The 23,282-nt window shown below is 38.4% G+C and overlaps 1 protein-coding gene across 4 annotated transcripts; it reads right to left on the reverse strand.

Annotated features, from left to right (window-relative positions):
* Positions 1 to 212: 212 nt before the first annotated feature.
* Positions 213 to 21,756, reverse strand: KLF5 (Kruppel like factor 5). Of its 4 annotated transcripts, none has more exons than XM_004775061.3 (4): positions 21,627 to 21,756; positions 13,902 to 14,775; positions 12,862 to 12,921; positions 213 to 2,007 (listed from the first exon to the last, which is right to left on the reverse strand). In XM_004775061.3, the coding sequence occupies exons 2-4, from the start codon at positions 14,761 to 14,763 to the stop codon at positions 1,829 to 1,831; spliced, it is 1,101 nt and encodes a 366-aa protein (XP_004775118.1). In that variant the 5' UTR covers positions 14,764 to 14,775; positions 21,627 to 21,756; the 3' UTR covers positions 213 to 1,828. The 4 variants fall into 4 exon arrangements, with proteins under 4 accessions (XP_004775118.1, XP_004775117.1, XP_004775120.1 ...); XM_004775060.3 differs by lacking the exon at positions 21,627 to 21,756 and adding an exon at positions 17,181 to 17,785; XM_004775063.3 differs by lacking the exon at positions 21,627 to 21,756 and adding an exon at positions 16,921 to 17,129.
* Positions 21,757 to 23,282: the final 1,526 nt, after the last annotated feature.

The raw sequence follows: 23,282 nt of genomic DNA on the forward strand, positions 1-23,282 counted from the left end.
GTCTGTGGTGAAGGGTGGGGGGATCAGCATTCATGAAATTTATGTATCTCCCTTTATACTTTAATAGTATTTCTAAAACAAACCCCCTTTTTTTGTTTTAAACAAAGGTAGCTTTGGTTCAATGTGGGAATTGTTTTTCTTTTATCCCCCAATGTGGGATTGGAATTTGCTGTTTTTGCTGTTGTAGGTGAAGAAGGCAGGCAAAACATGAATCTTTTAGGCACTTTTTATTTTCCAAAAAAAATTGTCGTTAATATATAAACATCTCATTCTCTCAAAAAATTCTACAACTATACAGCTGTTTGCTCCATTATTTGCATAGGAAATGACCACAATACAAAAATAAGAGGGGAAAAGAAGCAAAACAGCAACCAATTTATGCTTTGTATGTAGGCATGTTCCACGTATAAACATTTTGAAGCCTTACAAAATATTTACACCGTTTGTCATCTATTTACACGTTTTAAGAGCAACTTTTCTAACGAACAAAACTATAATTTATCAAGTTATGAAAATTTTCTAAAAAAAACTTACTATATTACCACAAAATAAATAAAGATAAACAATATTTTAAAAACAAAATTAAGTTTCCATTTTCAATTAAGACCCCTTTTGGCATTTTGCTTATTTATTCTGCCCTTTGGTTAACAGCATCAGCATCACATTACTATTATATTGCATATATGTAGCACTTGCTTCCTTACGCTTTCAACATGTCATTTAATAATTAAAGGCAGACACTGAGTCAGTATTAACAATGATTATAACTAAACTGCACTGTAATTTAGGTAAAATTACTGTGTCTCACTGTATATTACATGCAAAATCCATATAAATTGTCGTTTAACCAACAGTACTGCATAAGCGAACATTCCAGTATGTGAAAACTGCATCATGAATTCAACATTGCCACGTGAGAGCTGCAAGTCCTCCTTTTTTAAAACGATACTGCTTAGCTTATTGTTAGAGGTTTTCACTTTTACGTATTTTATCTTTTAAGCTCTGGAGTTCACAATTCATATAAAACAACTTTCATATTTAAAGTAATCCTATTTTCATCAGTGCATGGAATCTGCTTTTTAAGTTCATTTGAATGATTTCTTCCTCCTAAAGAAATGAATTTGGTGAGGTGTGAAGAGGTATTTTACCACAAATCCTAACTGTAAATGTATTCATGTTTTTTTTTCAAACAGAATTATGATTTTCCCCCAAAAGAATCCTAGAAAATTTGTAATAAACCTATAAAGCTGATTTGCATATTTACAAAATTTTGAATAGCAAATATAGGCAACTCATATAAAAACAAACAGAAAAACACATTTGTTCAATGGCTATTTCTGAATTGCCAGGTACAATGCGCACCTCTAAGGAATTATCTAATATTGGAAAAAAAATAAACTACTTGATGTCAAGTAAAATCTTGACATACAATCCAACCTTCTTCCTGTGCCTGCCAACTGACTTGTTTACTAAACACTGTCACATTAAATGATGGTGCTTAGGTAGAAACACTGCAAACACACCCTGCACCCCCACCCCCCTACCCACAACTGAGATGTGGCTGCCTGTCAGGAGATGAAATCTGCTTGAGTAAAGCCATATACACTACAGCAAGCATTCCAGATTCTCAAAAGGACCAAACACTTTGGTATTCATACAAGGTATTCCCTGTGTTCTCAAATATACAAAATATACATTTCCAGTTTTTTTGTTTTCTTTTTCTTTTTTTTTTATATATATACGTTAAGTTTGTAGTTTAAAACTTTGCCAAAGGAACTGCAGAACGTCAGTGTGAATTGCATAGGCACGGCAGGCCACAGCGGGGCTCTCAGTTCTGGTGCCTCTTCATGTGCAGGGCCAGGTGGTCGGAGCGGGAGAAGCTGCGGTTGCACACCCCGCACTGGAATGGCTTGGCCCCGGTGTGCTTCCGGTAGTGGCGGGTCAGCTCGTCAGAGCGCGCGAACCTCCAGTCACAGCCCTCCCAGGTGCACTTGTACGGCTTCTCACCTGTGACAACAACCAAGAGGTGGTGAGGGGGGCCTGCTTGCAAGATAAACGTTGCAGACACTGCCTGAGAAGGACAAGTCTTAAAAAAAAAATCATGGTCCAAGAGAAGGAAGGTTCATAAATTCCATGAGGATCTAGACTTCCTCAAGAACCTAGTGAAGAGAGCCACTCTTTCCTAGGTAGTATTCAACCTAATACTGTAGATACATTTATAGAAAGATAGATGTATCCGGGCTTCTCACAAGCAGAAAAATTGTGATTTCTAATGTGCAAGACGAATGGGTACTTATTTGTTATGTACTGTTTCCAAACATATAAATCCATGAAATGACTAGATGCCCTCAGGGGGCTTTATCACCGCTGTGGGAACTCAACTTCTACACCAACAAACCCAAGTTATAGAAGCACAGGACTAATGGCTCTGCCAGCCAAGGGAGGAAAACATTCCGAGGCTGCTCAAATCACCAATACCACAAACTCAATGTACCACACAAATGCAATCCTTTTCAAATGGGGTCCAATTTCTGGATTAGCTAGATGAACCTTCATATGAACAAGTTAGCTGTCTGAACACAGGGCCTCCAAAATGGATGAAGGGGCACTCACTCTTCGAAATTCACTACAGCAAACATACATTCACACCTTCCCATTGTTCAGTCAGATAAAACCAAAATAAAGCTAGAACATATTAAAGTTTAATTAGTCTTGAAGCTTTATGCATCTTGTATTTAATAAATTCCTCAACCAGATCAGAAAGTCTGATACCAATAACCTCACTTTGGTGAAGAATCATGGAACTGTAATACTTCTAACATTTGCGGATACAGACATTTATCTGCCCTGTGTCTATTACCTGCCAGGCACTGTCTGGAGTACGTGGGACACAGTGGTCAACAGAACAAAAATGCCTGTTCTCATGGAGTTTAACAAGCATTATACCTGTTTTAAAAGTCTCTAATCAATCAATCTCCTTATTCTTTCACAGCACTTTCTAACTCTGGTAACCAAACTGACATTTAGGCCACAATCCCACCACAATTTGTAATATTCTTAATGTTGTCTGAAGTCTGCTAGTTGCTAATCTTTCAAATCCACTTAATATTGATAATGCAGTCTTAACTCCCAGTGTAAGAATTAATTAACCCTATTTAAACTGAGATCAGGTATTCCCCTAAATAAATCCCAAAACCTAAGGAAGTTTTACTGCTATTATTTAAGCTCCCTTATGTTAGATTTTTCTATGAATTTGAAAGTTTTGAGATAAATTTTCTTATTAAATAAAGTACTACTGTTGGCTTACTGCCCAGTTTTATTTGGATACCTTTTAAAACTGTAAATAGTCACACTCCTGAATTCCTTAAAACGTGGTTTCTTGTGAAAGAGAAGAGCCTCCAAGTCACTTTGAACACTCTACTTAGTACCACAATGAAACCCAACAACCTTTCTGTCTGATTTAGCAGTATCATGTTCAGGAAGTTTTAAGATTACTCAACTGAGTCCACATTTTACAAGACACTGTACACAACAACTGAGATTTCTACAGCTTGTAGTTAATTTATTTTTGCTGTCCTGGTAACTACTCTGACTCTTAAAATCCCATAAGGACAAAGGGGCAGAATAGCCCTTCGAAATTTATACCTGTTATCTCCTAGATTTTTCTTTCAACTTCTACGGTATGCATCCCCAAAAATATTTCCTCTCTCCTCTCCTCTCCTCTGGCTCTGAACCAATACAGAAATCTGTCATTTTTAAAAAATTTTCTTTTAAAATATATTGTCTCAATTCCTGAAGTTTTTTTTTTCCAGTATAAATTCTATAAAACACACTCAAACGTTTTAAGTAACTGCAGTAAACTCTTCTCTCTCAATTTGTGTTCATATTATTTAATACTAGCACACACTCTTGTAAATCAAAGCGAAAAAAGTTACTTTTGCACAAGCATTTGTTTTTGTTCCTTGTGAAAAGTAAATCGCAGAAACAAACATGTTGGTTAAATACTTCACTGTCAATTAATGGAAAGAGAAAGTTACTTCTGATGTCTGAGGCAAGGAAAAAAATTCAAAAAGTGCTCCAATTTTAAAAGAAATCATTCTAGTTTTTTGCATTTAATAATTAAATAGCAAGAGAACTGAATTTTCAGAGTTTATTTAAGAAACAAGGGACACTAGACTCTTTTTGTTCACTATTTTTATTGGCTATGAAGCAATAAACTGCACCAATATTTTTTAAAGTTTACTTTACTGATTGGTTGAAAAACGGTAGCCATTAAAGTTCCTAAAACATTTGGGGTTTTGCTCTCAATTTATGCACATCTATAGATTATTCAGCCAAGAATACTACCAGTGTGTGGGGACATTAGTTACAGGGCCAAGTCTTTACTATAAAAGCAAGGACAACTATTCCCCACTTGGGGCAGTTTCTATGGGATTTATTCAAGTGTCAACATGGCTCAAGTAAAACATCATAGAGGAAGCTGGTACCCAATTTCTGGCCAAATAGTAGTTCGGGCCTTTCTTCCTCAGCCAGAAACACTATGCACAGTACTTCTGGGAAACCAAACTGACTTCCTTTAAGTTATTTCAACAGGATAGAGCTTTCAAAAGTTTAATTGGATTTTTACAGAATCTCTTTCCAATACCACCAATTTAAAATATTTAGTTAAGCTCTTTCAACATCAACTGTATTTTTAAGTTCTCATGCTGTTAATGTGAAACTTTCCAAAGGCAAAAAGAAAAAAAGTGACAAGTTTGAACAGCATTGAAAACAAGCTTCAACTTAATCTCAAAAAAAAGTCTTTTCTTCTACTTCAAAATTAACCAGAAGTATTTTTGCTAGGAATCCCTTATCTTTTTTAGAAATTATTCAAGCTCAATATACACACTTTCAGTACTGAGAAGAACAATGAATATATTTCATAAAAATGGGAAGCAAAGCACTACCAGGGAAAGAAGGGAACAGACACAAACATTCATTGAGTACAGACTGCAGAACCAGGTATTTCTCATTATTTCACTTAAACCTCACAGCAACTCATGAGTTAGAAGTGAAACAATGAGCTCCAGATTAAGAATCTGGGCCTGCCACTTTTCCTTAGCATCCTACTTAAGCTCTCCATTAGCAAATACTCCATTAACTCTATACGAACAATTTAAGAACACTTTTTGTTCAAATTTATTTAAAGATTCTAAAGCCACTTGAGGAAGGTCAGTTATGGAACAGATTAATGGACTCAGAACAGGCTGATGGTGGGAAGCACAGGGCATACATGAACAGCCTCCAGTGAAGACCCACCTCTCAGGACCAGTGGGGTCCAGAGAACTGTTCTGACAATCCCTCAGATATCACCTCATGATCGTTTCCCTTTACAAATGAATTTCAGGGGGTTAACAGAACATGTTTACAATGTACCTGAAATCTTTAGCAATGGACTAAAAAAATCCTCATTTTTTCCCTCTGATAAACAGGTAAAAAATGACTTCTGAACCTACCACAACAGAATGGGAGGTTTCTCTGCTCTGCTGAACATATTCAATAGACTCCTACACCAAGGTCTTTTCCTAGAACGGTTCCACACACATTCTTCTAACAAAAGAAAAATATCATACATGGAAATATTGCTCAGAATAGCTATTTTAGGTAACTTTTTAGAAGTTTATTACCAGGAAATTGTACTGCCTGATAACTAAAAGGTAGGTAATTCAATCAATTGTATCCAACAGAGACTACCAGAATTTAAAAAACCAGTATTTAGTAAACAAGTGTAATCTGCACTAAATGACTTGAAAAACAAAATTAAGACGGAATCTTAATTCTCTCTTAAAAAAAAAAAAAAAGACTTAAGTCACTGGCCTCAACTTAAAATCCATTTCCCATTCTGAGAAAACAAAATAATGCAAACAGTTGAAGTGGAATAAATTATTTTAGTAGTTGGTACTTAAATCAGCTCTTATTTCAGAAGGAAAATGTTTTTATGTAATTTAATAATTATACTTTTTACATTGTTAGATTTAAAACATTACTAGACATCATTAGACACTTAGGGAATTGAGTCTGAAACAGTCTCTATATATTCTAAGAAAAGGTGAAAAATGGGAAAACAATCAAAAGATTAAAGAAATTATTGGGGAAACAATAGTAACTAGAAAGAAGATAAGGTAGTATAATTTGGGCTCATTAATTTGTATTTTTATGTAGCTATGCCAGTAATTTTCCATTTAAAAAATCTTTTCATTAAAACTCATCGTATTATTAAAAGCACATCTCCTACACTTATAACAGAAGAGTTCATTTAGAAGATTAGTATTATCTGTATTTGCAAAATGCAACTAGTATTTACTAGATAAACAGTATCCTGTCAATAATGCACCCTTTTTCAGGAAACTGATTAATTCAAAGGAAATACAAGAAATTCCTTCTTTCTCCCTGCCAATTTGTGGTCAGTTCATATGCTTACCCGTTCTTTGAAATCTGATTCACCTTAACACTTCCAGAAAACCTCTGACAGGCCAGGAGAGATCATTCCATTTCTCTGTATCCCCCTATAGTACCACTTACATTCGTTCTGAATGACTGGTTTGCACTTGCACATATACTGCTGTTAAGAGGGTTCAAACAGCTGTGTTTTGCCTCCTTAACTAGCTTTGGAGGACAGACTATCTTCTGCTCCAGCTGCAATGCCACACTTCTCGTAATGCATCTTTGGAACAATCCCATGTTTGGCCCAAGCCTGACGAATTCTGATTTTTTCATCCATGAAAAGAAGGTAAGGGGGGCACCTGGGTGGCTCCGTAGGTTAAAACCTCTGCCTTCAGCTCGAGTCATGATCCTGGGATCGAGCCCCGCATCAGCTCTCTGCTCAGCGGGGAGCCTGCTTCCCTCTCTCTCTCTGCCTGCCTCTCTGCCTACTTGTGATCTCTGTCAAATAAATAAATAAAATCTTAAAAAAAAAAAAGGTAAGGTATTATTAAGAGACAGGAAAGCACCTGGTGCAATCTACCCAACTGTCAGACTGTCTACCCCCACCCGCCACCACCACCAACTCCCTGGTTCTATTATCTCACTAAATGTGTGTTTAGTGCTTTTAGGACATGTTCAGAATCCATTTAGCAAGGAATCCATTTATTATCCATCATGTAGAGAATTGTGCAAGGATAAAACAAGTGCTCCTTTACAGAAATGGACTAGAATTGATGAAGACGAAGGAGTTCTGAAGCTCCTACTGCTGGTCTAAAACAGCAAAGGGACTTCTGGGGCTAAAAAAAGTGACCTGACCAATCCAAACTGCAGTCAGAGGATACATTTGCAGTCTCCTCCCTGAGCGACTCTCTAGGCCCCCAAGTTTCTGCACATCTCCTAAGGGTTCCCCACAAAAACACTGAAAAATCCTTGCTAACTGTGTTAATGAAATATCAATTCTTGAGTCTACTGACAAAAAGATGACACTCAGATTCACTTTATTAAGAACCTAAACTGACTTTTTCAAAAAACAGTTAATGAAAGATTTTACCTTCCCCCTTTAAACCAAAACAAACAAATTCTGTATTTTAACTTTTCTAGCACTGAATGAGTACTAGGATAGCCTTTCCTCTAATGCATTTACTGTGGCTACCTTGACTTGACACGTTTTCTCCCAACTCTTAAAAGGTCTGTATTTATAAAGTAGTCAGAAAGAAACATTATTCTGTTTTATTCTAAGTTACCTAAATGTGCACTTCTAGAACAGCTAACTTCCCCTATCAGATTTAAAGGTCCTTGAGTATAAATAATACAGGCTGATAGAATAGGAATAGTGCTAGAGAGATACTTTTACTAAAGTAGGACATCACTTTGTTTCTAACCTTCCACCAGAAAAAAAAAATGTAGGTCATCAAGTAAACAGCCACTACATTCTATAGAACTAAAAATACCTGTCAAAGTAAAAATCTTGGATGATTAAATTATTAGATTAAAAAAAGTGTGTATTACATTCTCTCTACCTTCAGAGCTGCTTATTTCTATCTGACCTTCTTCAGCAATTCCATTTCATCTGCTTATGAACTACCTTTCTCCCACTAGTTTCAAAGAACAAAACGGAAGGGAGAGATTCTCTTTGGATTCTCCACAAAATTTTTGCTTAATCAAATTATACATCTTAAGCTTTGATAAGCCTTATCATCTCAAGACAATGTTTTATCAATTTCCTACGTAAATGTTTTTCAGATGAAAAGAACAAGTCCTAGAAGCAAAGTTTAATTTTCCCAGTGAGTCATTAAAAAAAATTGTTTCTAAGTTTTCATGCTCATAAATACCTTTTCCAAGGGTCTGAAGTAGCAAGTCTCTTAAGCCACTACTTTTCTTATGTAAGCTTTAAATGGTCAATAGAGAATAAATTTCAAAGCTGCAAATAAAAGTAATTTAGGAATTTTAATAATATCTGAAATTATAAGCTAAATGTGATACTTTTACCTGCACATTTTCAAATACAGACTCAAAAAATCCACTGGATCCTAAGTAATTTCATCCTGCCCAACTCTTCCACCTCTACCAGTAAAACAGGTTACCAAGTAAAACACCAATGGACTGACTCTAGATCCAAACTGTATGATCTTCATTATGGCCATCTAACTACCTACTTCATCTAGAGAGGAGAGACTTATGCTAAATAATTTTTCAAGGAAGTGAAATTGTTTTAATACTTTCCTTCCTTCCACAATTCCACAAAGGAGTAACTCATGTTCTCAACATTTTGAAGGTTTTAGTGGCCAAGTACCATGAATTGAAAATTCCTGTCAACTCTTGTCAGTATTTTTAGACGCCAATCTATACCTAATAGACATTAAATAGATAGTAAGTAAGTATGGAATAAAGAACTAGACAGGAAATTTATGTAAGGAGTTTAGTACCTAAACTGAAACTAAAATCATCTCAAGAAGAGATTGTACATTTTAAAGTATGCATACTAAAATATTAATGTGTCATTAGGAAATAAAGTGTTCTACATAAGTGAAACAGGATATGGGAATGTACCCCCTTAAAATTTAAGACTTGGCCTAAAAATCTTTCCAAAAGGTACTGTGCATTTTTTTCTTAATTAAACAAAGCATCCCGAACAGCTCACTGTAAAATGCAGCACTAACAGTATAGTGCCTCCCTGAATCCATTTTGTGTTCCTATGTTACTGTAGTTTCCATTTTCTTTTGGGGGGTTATTTCCAATTGTCCTCTCCTTGTCAGCCCTTGGCAAGTTGTAAGGGCCTGTACAAACAGTCTCGGTCTAAGGGATACTTGAGCCAAGTGTGTGTGTGGCTCAAAGACTTCCATGCACACACAATTGCTCATTTTCTGCCCCGTTCCAGGTAGCTGAGACTGCTCAATGTCTAAAAATGTTTCCTTACCCTAATTTCCCAACCACTTTCAGGTATTCTTTAGGATTAAGTACATATCCACTCATGTGACTGAAAGCACTAAGATTTTAAACACCTGTACTGAGTGAGTTCACTAGTTTCAGAACTTTTTCTTTGGAAAATACTTTTTACTAAACCATGAACACCATTTTCAAAGAAATTTCCAAACTCAAAGTAAAAACTGTATTTCAGCCACACCAAGAAACTAGTAACAGTAGTTAAGAAAGATTTTCAGTTTCTTGCAAATTTTTCTTTGTATATTATAGCCTTAACTTTCTTTCCCTATTATATTTAACCTTTTTTGGCCTCAAGCCTGTGCTTAGAATTACTTTAAATCTTCAGCTGATTTGTAAGAGCAACATGCTTAACTGAAATCTTTTCCTTAGAAGGTGCTCAGGAGCATTTTTAGATGGCAGTGAGTACAGTCCCTTATATACATCAAAAAGGCATACACAAATTTCAGCAGAACATTTGCAGTTACATGCTTTTAAAGTACAGTATACCAGCTGACACTACTGTCCAGAAGCAGCCATAATTATTTCTAACCAGAGGCATGGTATGTGTATACACACATTACAACTAACACAAACACCCACACACCCATACAAGGGGTACCTCTACAGACCTATAATATATGGACATGTAAGTGAAATATAACCATTTCTTAAAATACAGGAAAAGTACATTCCAGGTGTTTTGTGAGACCATTCGTAGAACTTTGTACTACCTGTATATTCTTTATAAGTAAGAGAGAAATCAAGTGTATAAACTTAGAAAAATGCTTAGAAGGATGCCATGGAATTTCTGGTTCAAGAAAACTGGTTATCTTCAAGAAAAAGGTCTTGTTTTGGAAAGACCATTCCCTTATGTTCAATTTGCAAGTCAAGAAGCACTTACTGTCTGAAACTCCAGAATAAGCAATTAAATAGAATTCAGATGTAGTTTGTTTTAATTGCTTAAATCATTTTTAAAACATAAGGTAACTTGACATTTTAAAGCAATTACAATTATATTCCATGGAAATGCTAGGGTGGCTTTTCACATTCTGCCTGCAAAATGGCAATCCCTTAAAAAGCAATTTTGTGTATCAAATTCAAGATCCCCATATAGATTTTTCTTTTAAATCTCCTAATAAACTGTCCAGGGTGGGAGCAGGATGGAGGGCACAGTGGGGAACCTGTATTCAAAACTAAACAGCTATTAAATAGGTGAAGCTGTTTAGAAATACCTAGGTCTTTAAGGGAGAAAGAGGGAAAAACAAAGATATTCTCACTTCAGATACATTCATTAAAAAAACAGGGAGGATGCAAGCACAGGTAATTTTAAAAGACAGTGTCTAGAAACTAGAAATGAGGAGAAAACCACCTCAATGCTCTATGATTACCCAAGAACGGGTTTAGCCAGATGAACAAGTCAGCTACAAACCCTCCCCCCAACAAGGCATTTGAGACTGTATCAAACAAAACTTTATTAAACTGAATTACATGGTCTCATTCATTAGATGTTGATGGCCACACGTATGATCAGGTGAGAAAGTTGATGCATGGGACCCAAACTAGGCCTGAGTCCTCGTTTTAGTTTGATTTTATTAGTACGATCACTGTTAAGACAGCCCACTATTAAATTTCTTTGCCAGCAGGTCAAGTTCCAGAATCCCAGCTATTAAGTATTGAGAGCACTAACCCCTGACAGGGGTTTCAAGGCCACTCAGATATGCTGACTATATCCCTGCAATAAGCAGTTGATTACAGTGTGATATGCAATTGCACTCTTTTTATTAGGAGACTTTAAACCTCATGAAAAACATGTTCCCTCCTTCGTAACTCCCATTTCAAGGGCTTTCAAAGAAGAAAAAAAATTAATCGTTCAAATGTTTCAAACTTATTTCTACTCCCACTAGTCAAAATTCAGATAAAACCCCATTTTCAGTGTTTTCTTCCCTAACACAACTGTTTATTCTATTAACAGCTATTTTAGTATTTCTACATGGAATGTTTTCTTGGCCATCATTTGCATTTTGAAAACTTTAGACTGAGTTTATTATATACTTATAATGGTTGTTTAACTACAAACATAATTTGTACTTGAGCTGCTTATGTAGGATCATGCCTTTCATATAATTGCTTTATAGCTAAAAAACTTCAGGCCAAAACCACCCATTCATTTCACTGATAAATACCTGAGCTATCTTTTCTTTAAAAGCAATTTCTCAGAAAGTCCTGGAATCTACCCTGATGCCAATACTACTTAGATTTTAATAAGGAGTGTTTATCACTAAGATATCAAGTATTACTTCCTTACATGCATACAAAATGTCTGCAGCCATATTCCTCCTAGTGTTCTATCTCAGCACTGACCTTTGTTCAAAGGCTTTTACTTTTTAATGCAGCAGTTAGAGATCACTACTTCATTTATCAAAACTCAATTTCCATAGTAACATCTAGCCTGGGGAGATTCAAGTCCTCACACTAATCCAACAACCCATTCAAAGAAACTGTTGAATACTTTGGTTTCCATAGCAATGATGGAATAAAACATTTTGCTAGGTCATTGCTTTTATTAGCAAACTTATTCTTTGAACTTTAGGTAAGGCTGAATTTACCGAGGGAAAAAAACACTATCATTTCATATAAGTTCTTTCCTTCAGGGACAGCCTTTTAGGAAAATCACAGATAGTAACCATCTATGTATTTTAAAATATTTTGGGTATTTGGAAGCTTTTTAAAAGCATGCCATGTAGTTTTGTCCTAAAATGGTTTCTAATATAGTTTTATAATTAAAAAGCATTCCAAAGTGAATGTATAGATTTGACAAAATAAGTATTTGTAAAATTAAAGTGACTCCACATAAAAGCACATTCTAAACAAGGACGAAATATAAACTAGAATAAAGATAGTCTTAAATAGCTCAAATCTGGGCTGGCACAGTGTGTAGAATTAACTTTTAAACCATGACCCCATCTTTGCCTGATTTTAATAGTCCACAATTTCGGCCCTTCATTTCATCAACCACAGAAAAAATGCTAAACAGAGATTTTAGGTTAAAGGTGAAATTAAAGATAATGTATTAGGCAGTTATGCTTTACATGCTAAATGGAAAAGTTTTAGCATTTAATGTACCTCAGAAGCCAACTGATTTGTTATGGAAGAAAGAAAATGAGTTACGTTCTTTTTCCTTCAAGGCAGAAATAGCAGTGCCATTAAAATCCATTAGTAAACATTGTTGTTTAACGTTTTTGGGCAATTCATTCTACGTGAGGTGACATGGCAAGGCCTTAGTAAGGGAACATCAGCCTTCAACTAGACTTTTTCGCTGAACTGAATTTTGAGCCAAGCCAGTGCTGAAAAGGTCGGCCATTAAAAAATAAAGGTTGACAGAAGAAAGAAGAGATCAAACACGTGTTGGCTTTTAAAAGGATGAATACCACTTACACTATTTACACAACTCACAGAATTAACAAGAAAATTACATACCAGTATGAGTCCTCAGGTGAGCTTTTAAATGAGAAGACTTTGTATAAACTTTTGTGCAGCCTGAAATAAAGGAGAGGAAGAACAGCTTGTCATTTCAGAGATCTTTTGAAATCTTTACATTTGATGATTCAGTGTTTAAAATCGGGCTTTAAAGAAGAAATCAATATTTGAAGCGTCAGTTTTAAAGGGTGCCCCCTGTGACCTTATTAAAAGTATCAAGTGATTTACTTTATGTACCACTTTAGCAGAAAACGCAGATAAGCAAGTAAGCTACAAATGGGAAATACGTGTTTATATTACAGTAGGTGCTTTATGCTAGTTAACATATACTTCAGTGATCTAAAAACTTTTAATGGCTCTAGAGCTGACAGCGTTAAACCTTTATCCAAGATGACTGCAATTTTCTGTACATTTGTTTTTTTATTTAGTGTATCACGCTTTATCATGTACCACAGTCAATAAATTATACCCTGTATTAATCATAAACTAGCTTACGCCAGCAACTTGTAGATAAAGCCATCACCATCCTCAATTCAAGAATGAGCATATGCTCACATGCTATCAGAACTATTCTTAAATCTTTTCTGTAGACAGTCTTGTAATACACCATCAACAGAGCAGCCTACTTAATCTCCCGCTTCATTACCACACCTTATTTTCCCTACCTTATCTAATTCTTTTTGGGTTATTTTAATTTAGAATTAAGAACTCCAATTTATACGTTACACAAGTAACTCTGGCATAACACAAAATTCTAATTTTTATTCAATATTAGAAATAAAGAAGTCCAAAGTAACCTTTTTCCAGAATATTCTAGCTTTCTGTTTTTTTTTAAATACATAAAACCAGCAAGAGACAAACATTTCAGGGTACAGCAAAAAGACTTGAGATACGAAAGTAGGTGGTTTTTTTCCTTGTCAAGTACTACTTTCCTACGTAAATTTAAAATCTGAGATTAAAAAAGGTATGCGCGCGCGCACACACACACACACTCTCTCTCAACACAGGTATTGCTGCTTCAACCCGGTTATATCACGTACCAGGGTAATCACAGTAGTGGATGCGTCGTTTCTCCAAATCCGGGTTACTCCTCCTATTGTATCTGACAGGCTGGATGCTTTGCGAGTTAACTGGCAGGGTGGCAGGTAAATTTGGATTGTGAATTGCCAGTTTAGAAGCAATTGTAGCAGCATAGGATGGAGGTGGGGTCAGATTCTGGAGCATCTCTGCTTGTCTATCTGGACTTCCCGGCTCTGAGCTTGGTGGTGACGGGGGAAAGTAAGTGGCCTGCTGTGGCAGAAACTGACTTGGCATTGTGTATGTGCAAGGGGGCATGCCCTGGAACTGTTTCATTGCAGTCTGCGGAACAGCAGAGGTGTGTGTGTTAAGGCCTGTCATGGCGGCTGACATAGAAACATTGAGAGTGTCCATTACTGCTGTCTGGTTTGTAGAACTGGGCATATCTAGATCCGGTGTATTCAGTAGCTGGTAGAGGTGGCCCTGCTGGGGAGGGACAGAAAGATGAAGATCTGGTGTAGGAAGTTCTTGTTTGATGAAAATATTGTTCACCTCTGGAGCTGCGGTCTGGTGGGAGCTGAATATACTGGTGAACTCAGGGAGGGCCTGGGTCGGGGCCGGAGGAGGGGCAGTCGTTTCACTCTGGTGGCTGAAAATGGTAACAGGTTCTGTCTTGATGTGTGTTACACACGGTCTCTGGGATTTGTAGAGGCCAGTTCTCAGGTGAGTGATGTCAGGGAGGAAGACGTTCATGTTGATACTGTAAGGTAACCCTTCACTGTCAGTGAAGAACTGGTCTACGACTGAGGCACTGTCTCGTCTATACTTTTTATGCTCTGGAATTATAGAAACTGGAGGAAGCTGAGGTGTCAGATACTTCTCCATTTCACATCTTGTCTACAAAAAAAAGAGATAAACAAACATGCATAATCCACCCAACTCATTATCTGGGTAAGGACAAACTTACTGAAAATTCCCAACAATACCTACAAAAAGTACTAGGGCAAACTCCTAAGTGTCACTTATAAACTTATTATATTTGTCAACTGTGTAATAACCTGGTTTACCAAAAGCCTTATGAAACTCTCTATAAGGTATATTTGGTAAACTGCTCCCACAATCAGCCCCCGACAAAAAGTGAAAGAAACAAATCAAGGAAAAGCAGCAGCACACAGAAATATTCTTTTCCAATCAATAATACATAGTCCGTTCGAATAATAAAAATTCCTTTCTAATAATAATAATAAAAATAAATCTAAATAAATAAAGTTTAAGAACTCACATACAAGCAGGATTCCCTGGCCCCACCACAGTTGAGTTTGCAACTTAAACACAGTATTGTAATACTGCCAAACCACCTCAATTCTGTTCATGCCACATTTATATTAATATAGGTGTGTTTAAACAAACAAAAACCTAAGCAAACCAACCTTAAAAATATTATCACAGAGTTGTTTTGTTTTTGTCTGGACAGATATTGTTGAAACATCTGATATAAAACATATTCCTTGGCTGTTTCAGTGCCTTTTCTCATTTATAGGTCACTGGACAGTTAAATACAACCGTCTTGGGCAAAACACAGTATCCACTGAAAGAACAAAGCAACTTCACTTTCAACATTTGATCTAAATGTTGATTTTAATCAGCAGATTCTGTAATTGGTTAATATGATAATGAAATGTTCTATTCATATCCCTATCTAAAACAGATCTTTAATTACCTAGGGGAAAATCACTCCCTTGGTAGAGTGGTGCTAAGGAGTCCGTGGGTGGGGAGAGGCTGCTGTATCCTTAGCACAGTCATCAGCAAAACATTTATCATGTCCTCCTCAGTGGCCAATGCTACATTCCCCCTTACTCTGTAAAAAGCTCAGTCATCCCTTATCCTTGTGCCTCAAACCGAAAAGAAAAGTGACAAACCTGAAATAACCAATCTTTTCCAAGTGGCGATTTTTTTTTTTTTTTAGGACACAATCCAACTTGTAACTAATAGTCTCCCTCCGTCTTTTTACAGCTCTCTTCTATTCTAGTACAACATGAACTTCTATTTTAATTTTTAAGATTGAAGAGTAAATTTTAAAAGAAAAACCCACTCCAACTAAATGGCTCATGAAACTATTAACCGTGGCATCGAAACTGGTGAAGAGTCATTTTTTTGCTACTACGGAGTTTCAAAAGCGTTTCGTATCGGACCTCCTCTATCATTCGGGGTGGATGCAGACACGGTTTCCCAGATAAACACGATTTCACAAATAAAGATTAACGCTCTCGTCATGTGAGTCACATCTCTGACAAATGCCACTGCCCTTTTGCAGCACGACGAAACTCGCGGACCACCCGGACTAGCAGCTCAGTAGCAAATACGCCATAAACCAAGGGGCTATTAAATGAAGCGTCTCGAAATAAACCGAACTAAACCCTTTCGTGCACTTCGCTCCCGTGGTGGTTAGTGGTTTCTGATTTTAGCTCTTCCAGCTGTTTGCATGTGGGTATGTTTCCAATTTTTTTTTTTTTCTTCTTTCCTTGGGACAGGCTAAAAGTCCCGGGAAGTTTTTTCTGGGCTATATGACTCCCTGCGTGGGCGAAAGAAACAGGCGGTTGCTCTAATTCGGCTGCCGGGCAAGTGTAAAAGCCAACTGCCAGCTTTCAACGCGGCTCCAGGAGGAAATTTACGCGCACACGAAGAAAACAACACCCCCGGTCTTTTTTGGTCTTTCTTTTTAAGGAAAAACAAACGCTCCGATACCACCTTAGCTTTCCTAACTCTCGTTTCCCAAAGGCAGCCCCAGATCGCGTCTAAAGCAAGCTGAGCCGAGAGATACGAAGCCAGCACCCCGAGGCGCCTCTCGCCAGCACCCCGATTTGCGTTTCCCCTTAACCTGACACGACGTGGGGGAACCTCCCAGGGCAGCGCACTGCGGGGGCCGGAGGGTAAGGTGAAAGACGGAATTTAAGGAAGGTTGGATGTGAGGTACCAAGTCCCATCCCCCCAAACTAAGAAAGCACGAAGTAAGGTGCGTGTTAGCACCCACTTGCCTCTAACCTCTCCCGGACGCGGCTGACGAGATTCGTCCGGGACCCCCCGCTCTTCCGGTCCCCCTACTTTCTCCCGGCGGACTGCGGGTGCCCAGGCCCTTCTGGGCAGGGCAGGGCGGGGAGGGGCTGCCCACCCAGCTCCGGCTCCCGGAGCGCCCCGACGCACGCCCCAGCCTGGAGCGGCCCCTGTCGCCCGCGCGTCGCAGCGGCGGGACACGCCCGAGCTCCCGGGGAGGGGGGTGGAGGGAGGGGAGCGGCTCTTCCTACCTGGACCAGCTCCTCAGGGGGCAGCCGCGGGCCAGCGGCGGGCGGCGGCGCCGGCTGCGGCGCCTGCGGGGGCGCGGGCTGAGCCTGCGGGTGGTGGTGCGGGTGCTTCAGCTCCTCGCCGGGGAAGAGCGCCGCGTCGCGGGCCGGGTTCGCGGCACCCAGCACGGGCTTGAGCTGCGCGAACACGGGCTCGTCCTGCGGGGCCGGCGGCTGGGGCACGGGTCCCAGGCGGGCGCTCATAGTCAGCACCCGCGTGGCCATTGGCACTCAGGGGGCGGCTCCGGGCGCGGGACGCGGGTCGGGCGCGCTTCCACGTCGCCCACGCTGCTTCGGGCCGGCGAGCTCGGCGCGGGGCCGCGGGCGGAGAAGGGGAGGCTCCGGCTGGACCCCCTCAGCCAACAGCAGGCGCGGTTTTCGAAGGCGCGCACGAAAAGCAAAACTCTTCCGCTCCGACACGCGTAAACGCCAACGTCCTCCGGGCGGCCACTTTCTCCCGCCCCGCCCCACCGCGCTCTCTCACTCGCCGGAGCCCGCTCCCGCCACCGTCTGTCTCCGTGAGCGAGCTGCGAGCGCGCGTACCTGCCCCGCGACTACTGACACTTGACGCCCGCCTCTAATTTTACCCAACTCCGGGTGGGCGTGGCCCACCAACCTAACTGGCAGCGCTGCGGCGAATCCCGAAGCCCTGAGGCCGGCCGGGCCTGAGTGGGCAGCCTATGAGAAGGGAGAAGTTCACCCATGCCCCGCCTTCGCCGGGCTAACCCGCCCTCTCGGGCCACGAGCTTTCGCGCGCAGGGCGGCCGCGCAGTTTGTACACAACTTCTCTGACAGATTGGGCTGACGGAGCCGGGGGCGGAGGAAAGGAGAGAAGCGGGTGGAATCTAGGAAGAGAGGGAATTAGGGTGGAGACGTGGAGGGAGATCTCTGCGGACTGTTCTCTGCCAGGATTAGGGAGAAAAAGAGTTTTGCACGTCTTAGGTGTTGTGCAAGGACCTGAAACTCAAAAGCTGAAATCCAGAAGGCAGCTAGGTGGGGGCGCCAAGGTTTTTAGAGACTTGTTTCACGAGTGTGTATTTTTAAATATACAAAATATACTTTTCTGTAGCGGAAAACGAGGGGCGGTGTGATACATTTAAAACCAGCTCTCTAGTCTGTGTCTCTTCAGCAGTGAACATGTCCATTTAGCAAAGCAAATCCGGAATGTCGTGAATAAAAGGTTTAATGGTAAGATTTCTTTTTGAAGTCCTTGATAAAAGCTTGTTTTCCCCTACAGTATTTAAGTGGTTAGAAGTTTCCACACACATTCTAACTCGTATGTGTGTATGGAGGGGGGGGTGGGCCATATGAATTTTGAAGTTTTTAATATTTACACTTTTGACTGTAGCCGAAGCATGGAAGCTAATTTAAGCACGAACGACTGACTAGTTCAGATGTATTTACATAGAGATTACATCTTCGACTGATTTTTGCTAGCACTGTATATTCAAAAAAAATGGAGTGTAATATTTACAAAACAGAAACGTAGCACATTTACCTAACACTATGGCACCTTTTCCTACGAAAAGACAATCGCAGAAGCCAAACATTAGACGCGCAGTAGCTCTGAAAACTGGGAATCTAAATTTGTAGGAAAGTAGTAGTCAAATATATTACCATCCATTAACTACATTATAATGGGAAGGTGAAGTTTTGCCAGCAATCACCTAAGGAAAACACTTCTCTAATCCTTAATGTTCTTGTATATGATTTTATCTGGCAAATTGAGAAGCCGGAACAATAAACTGCAATAAAAATACCTGGTATATTACTACATATGTATATATGTTGACAGCACACTATACTATTAGACAATTTTACATATGCAACAGCCTACTCATCACTTCCCAGTAAAACAGCTTTAAAAAATGAGCTCTTAGAAAAACTGTTCACTTCAAAGAGGTGGATCTTTAAAAGTGTGGCTCTCATTTCAGTGTGTAGATTAAAAAAATAATATACACATGAAATATTAGAGGTATTTATAACTAGAGAACAAAATTATGCTGTAAATTTTTTTCTCCTTTTCATTTCCTTTTTGTTAATAAATGATTCATCTTTATAGCCGTGATCACTTCTTTCAGAGAGTGGTTGACGACTACTTTCATGTTACCAAAGTAGTATTTAATAAGTCTTTTTGCTAATTTTTTCCTAAGCAAACAGTCCCATGGTATCCACGTTCACCTTTAAAAAAGCTGTCCTGATTTTCTCTAAGATTGAACCCAAGTATGTAATTAAATAATTTAAAAACAGATTATAGAATTGGCTTGGGATTTAATTTTTTAAAAATTGAACTTTGACAGATTTTCAGTTATAATGCTGATAACATGATCAAACCTGAGTGTGATATAGATAAGTCTTAACGGAAGTTCTAAATTCTTTTTAACTTAGGTTTAATACAATTTAGTTAGTATCTATTTATATTTTAATTTGCCTCTACACTCCTCTAGACCTTTTCTTTTGTCTTTATCGGAGCATCAGTGGCCTATTATTTCAACCTGTTTTCACTACAATAAAATTCAGTTATTTTACTGGAAATGTTTCTATATTTCACACCATTTTTTAACATGCTTTCATTTACAAATGCTTTCCCAGTAGCTAAACAACATAAAACCCAACTATTTGATAAGTTTTTAATAAAATACTTGTCCAGTTCAGTTCTTTTTTTCCACATTTCCATTTTTTTCTAATGAATAAAGATATGAACTTAGCTATGGCTGGGCTCTCGATACATATATGTTAGAAAAGCTGAATTCAATTGTTGAATGTTTTTGTTCAAATATAAGTAGCATTTATTTAAATTTCATTTTTGACATAAGGATTCATAAAACAGGACTGCCACTTTTAAGTAATAGTTTCTCTGAAATCCCAGGCTCTGCAATCTCACAGAAAATAACTAGCTTAGCACTGTACAATAGTACGGAAATTGGAAAGTAATCCTTTTCTGAGACATTTGCCATGTGATTCTGAACATAGAAAGAACATGTTCAACCAAGCTTACTTGCTGTTAACACACATGCTACAGCTGCAAACCTGATTCACCGACTTTAACAACCTTTAACAAAAAGGGTTAAAACTTGATAAATATTTTTCAAATGTTCCAGGTTCTACATTGGCATGATGCCAGACAGTGTGAATGGACAGATCCTCAATTACTTTGAACTTTCTAGTTCTTTGCATTCCTTCCTGCTTAGTAGTGCGGTACCATTAGGGGAGATAGGAGAAAACAAAAAACAAATGTCAGGTTTCAGAAATCAATTAGTGGCCTGGCAGTGGTATGTTAACTGAACTATGCCAAAACAGAGAATTCTGAGGGAAAGAAATAAAGTTGAGTAGTCAAGTTAGGTAGGAGGGTGAGCGCAGAAGCAGTGTGCATGCTTAAGCCCTTAGTCACTGGGCAACACAGATTTAGTCTTAGAATAAACCATAAGTGTCACTATCTTTACGGGAATAAATACGCCTGAATGTGTGGGGGCTGAACAGGCATTCAGTGATGGGGGGGGTGGGGGCAGGGAGGAGGCTTAAAGGCGGCCATGGGGAAAAAAAAAAATGGATAAATAGCTTCTGAATGATGAGATGAGAGAAATATGAAGCTATCACTCGGGCAATGTTCACAGGAAGACACGGCAAAAGAAGTATCTGTATTCAGTTGTTCGGCCAAGCTGTCAGGGACAGCTTGAGATTAAGACAGTTTAGACAACATTTTATTCACTTTGGAAAATTTTCATGGAATATTCCATCTCTGTAAAGTCAGAATCGAATTACCGAGTGATATCGGACTACAGAAAAAGCAAGAGAATGAGTAAAAATAATTTTTTATAAGGGAGTACACTCTTCTCTAGGGTAACAACATTATTCCATTTAAAGTGACTTTCTTGGTATTAACTGATTGCCTACCTAGTGTTAGAATTTGTATCAACAGAGACATGAAGGACCTAATTATTGTCCTCTAAAACATTTCACATTTTAAATTGTTTAACTTTCTCATTAATGGCAAATGCTTTAAGTCACACTTCAAATTAAAAAAAAAAAAAAAAGTCATTGAGAACAGAACACAATAAGAGGCTTCCACTGAGATTAGCCAAAATTCAAACCATTTTGACACAAAGGTTAATAAACATGAGAAAAGATTTCATCCCTTTTGGTTGGAAAAATATGTAATTTAAATAGGACTAATATGCCTCTTTCTTGTATAAATTAAAATGCTGCCTTAGAAAAAAATTAATACTCTATTTTTGTACTATCTCCCACCCCGGTTAAGAAATTAAATTTTATATTAAGTTTGGATTTAAATGTGTTCTTCATAAAATATCTCCTAAAGGTCTCCATGTGCACTTAATTCCTAAATGTACTGTAATTTATCTAACCTATTTTTAAAACTCTAGCAATCGACCAAAAAACCCAGAATTTTACCTTGTGGGGGGGACTGGGATAGCTTTTTCCACCTTGTTAGTATAAGAAGCAGACAAAATGACATAAATATAAATGCCTTGAACCAAGTTATAGGCCAGGCGTACTGTAGCTTAAACTGTACAGCATCTGAATTCTGACTCTAAACATGATAGGAAAGGTCAGAGAAAAATCCTGAACTGAAGCAGTTACACCAAACAATCTTTTAGAACACTAAGGAGGTCACATCACGAGGCCTCATCATCATCACAATGAGCGGTGTTTTGAACCAATTGCTGTTCATGTGATGACAAAAGCACTAATGGTCCTAGGGTGTGGGGCACTGGGAATGCTCCAGGAGACCGCATGGGGGGGTCAGGAGGAAAGACCCTTTGGGAGGTTAATTTGTAAATGAAATGTGTAAAAGTAGTGCTAAGACCAACACTGCCTATTCCTTCCTTAACTTCTATCCCCTGATGATGGTTGTGAAAACATGTAACTTTTGAGTATGAAAGTCTGACAAGAAGTATGACCAAGGCTAAAAATGAAATAAGCTTGGGACTCCTGGCTAGTTCAATCAATAGACCATGTGACCCTTAATCTCAGGGTCGTGAGTTCAAGCTCGGCACTGGGCATAGAAATTATTTTTAAAAAATACAAAATAAAAAGATTTGTAAAATAGAAAGAACCTTTAACATGATATGTAATTCCCCCTCAAGAAAATGTATGTATATATATAATCAAATAACATAAAATTGGATATATCCCAAGTGACCAACAACAGGAGAGCAACAATGTATCTGTACAATGGCTGTAGTTCTGCCATCAGAAACCATATTATTTAAAAATTTAGTCACATGATACATCAAGTAAAAAAGGTAAGAGGTTTTATAAACACACTCATAAAGACAAAAAGATAATACAAAACATGTTTTTGGCAGCTACAATGAGACGGTCCAAGCGTTGGTAGTTTCTTATTGTTTTTCAATATTTTCTAAATTTTCCACAATTCCACGTGTTCTATTCGTAATCAGAATAAAATGGCTTATTTTCTTTTTTTTAGATTTATTTTTTTATTTGACAGAAAGAGAGAGAACACATGTAGCAGAGGCAGAGGGAGAAGCAGGCTCCCCGCTGAGCAGGGAGCCAGATGTGGGACTACATATCAGGACCCTGAGATCACAACCTGAGCCGAAGGAAGACACTTAACTGACTGAGCCACCCGGTGCCCCAGAAAAAATGTTTTCAGTAGAAATGTAAGTAAATGTTGCCTTTACACAGTTAAGTGTTCATTGGGACTGCAGGTAATGACCAAGATTTTCCATCAGAGGGATTCCTGGCTGGCTCTGTCAGTAGAGCACGTGACTCTTGATCTCGGGTTGTGAGTTCAAGCGCCACATTGGGTGTAGAGATAACTTTAAAATATTTTTTTTAATTTTAAAAAGAAGTGATTTTCCATTTGAAAGCAACAAGTAAACCCACAACTTGCAATCACCCTGTGCTGCGAAGACATGTAAACTTTCTTAACCAAACTTCTAGATTTTCCCAAGATTCACTGTTGAACAACAAGCTGAAGGGAGATTACAAAGTTTGAACTTGGAAAAGGACAACCTGGTGAATGTTTGAAATATAAATATACATAAATATAAATATGTTTTATTTCCTAAGTGGTCAGTAAGA

This window comes from Mustela putorius, unplaced genomic scaffold (assembly GCF_011764305.1).
Source record: "Mustela putorius furo isolate JIRA1106 unplaced genomic scaffold, ASM1176430v1.1 tig00000480_pilon_pilon_pilon, whole genome shotgun sequence".
Taxonomy (NCBI): domain Eukaryota; kingdom Metazoa; phylum Chordata; class Mammalia; order Carnivora; family Mustelidae; genus Mustela; species Mustela putorius.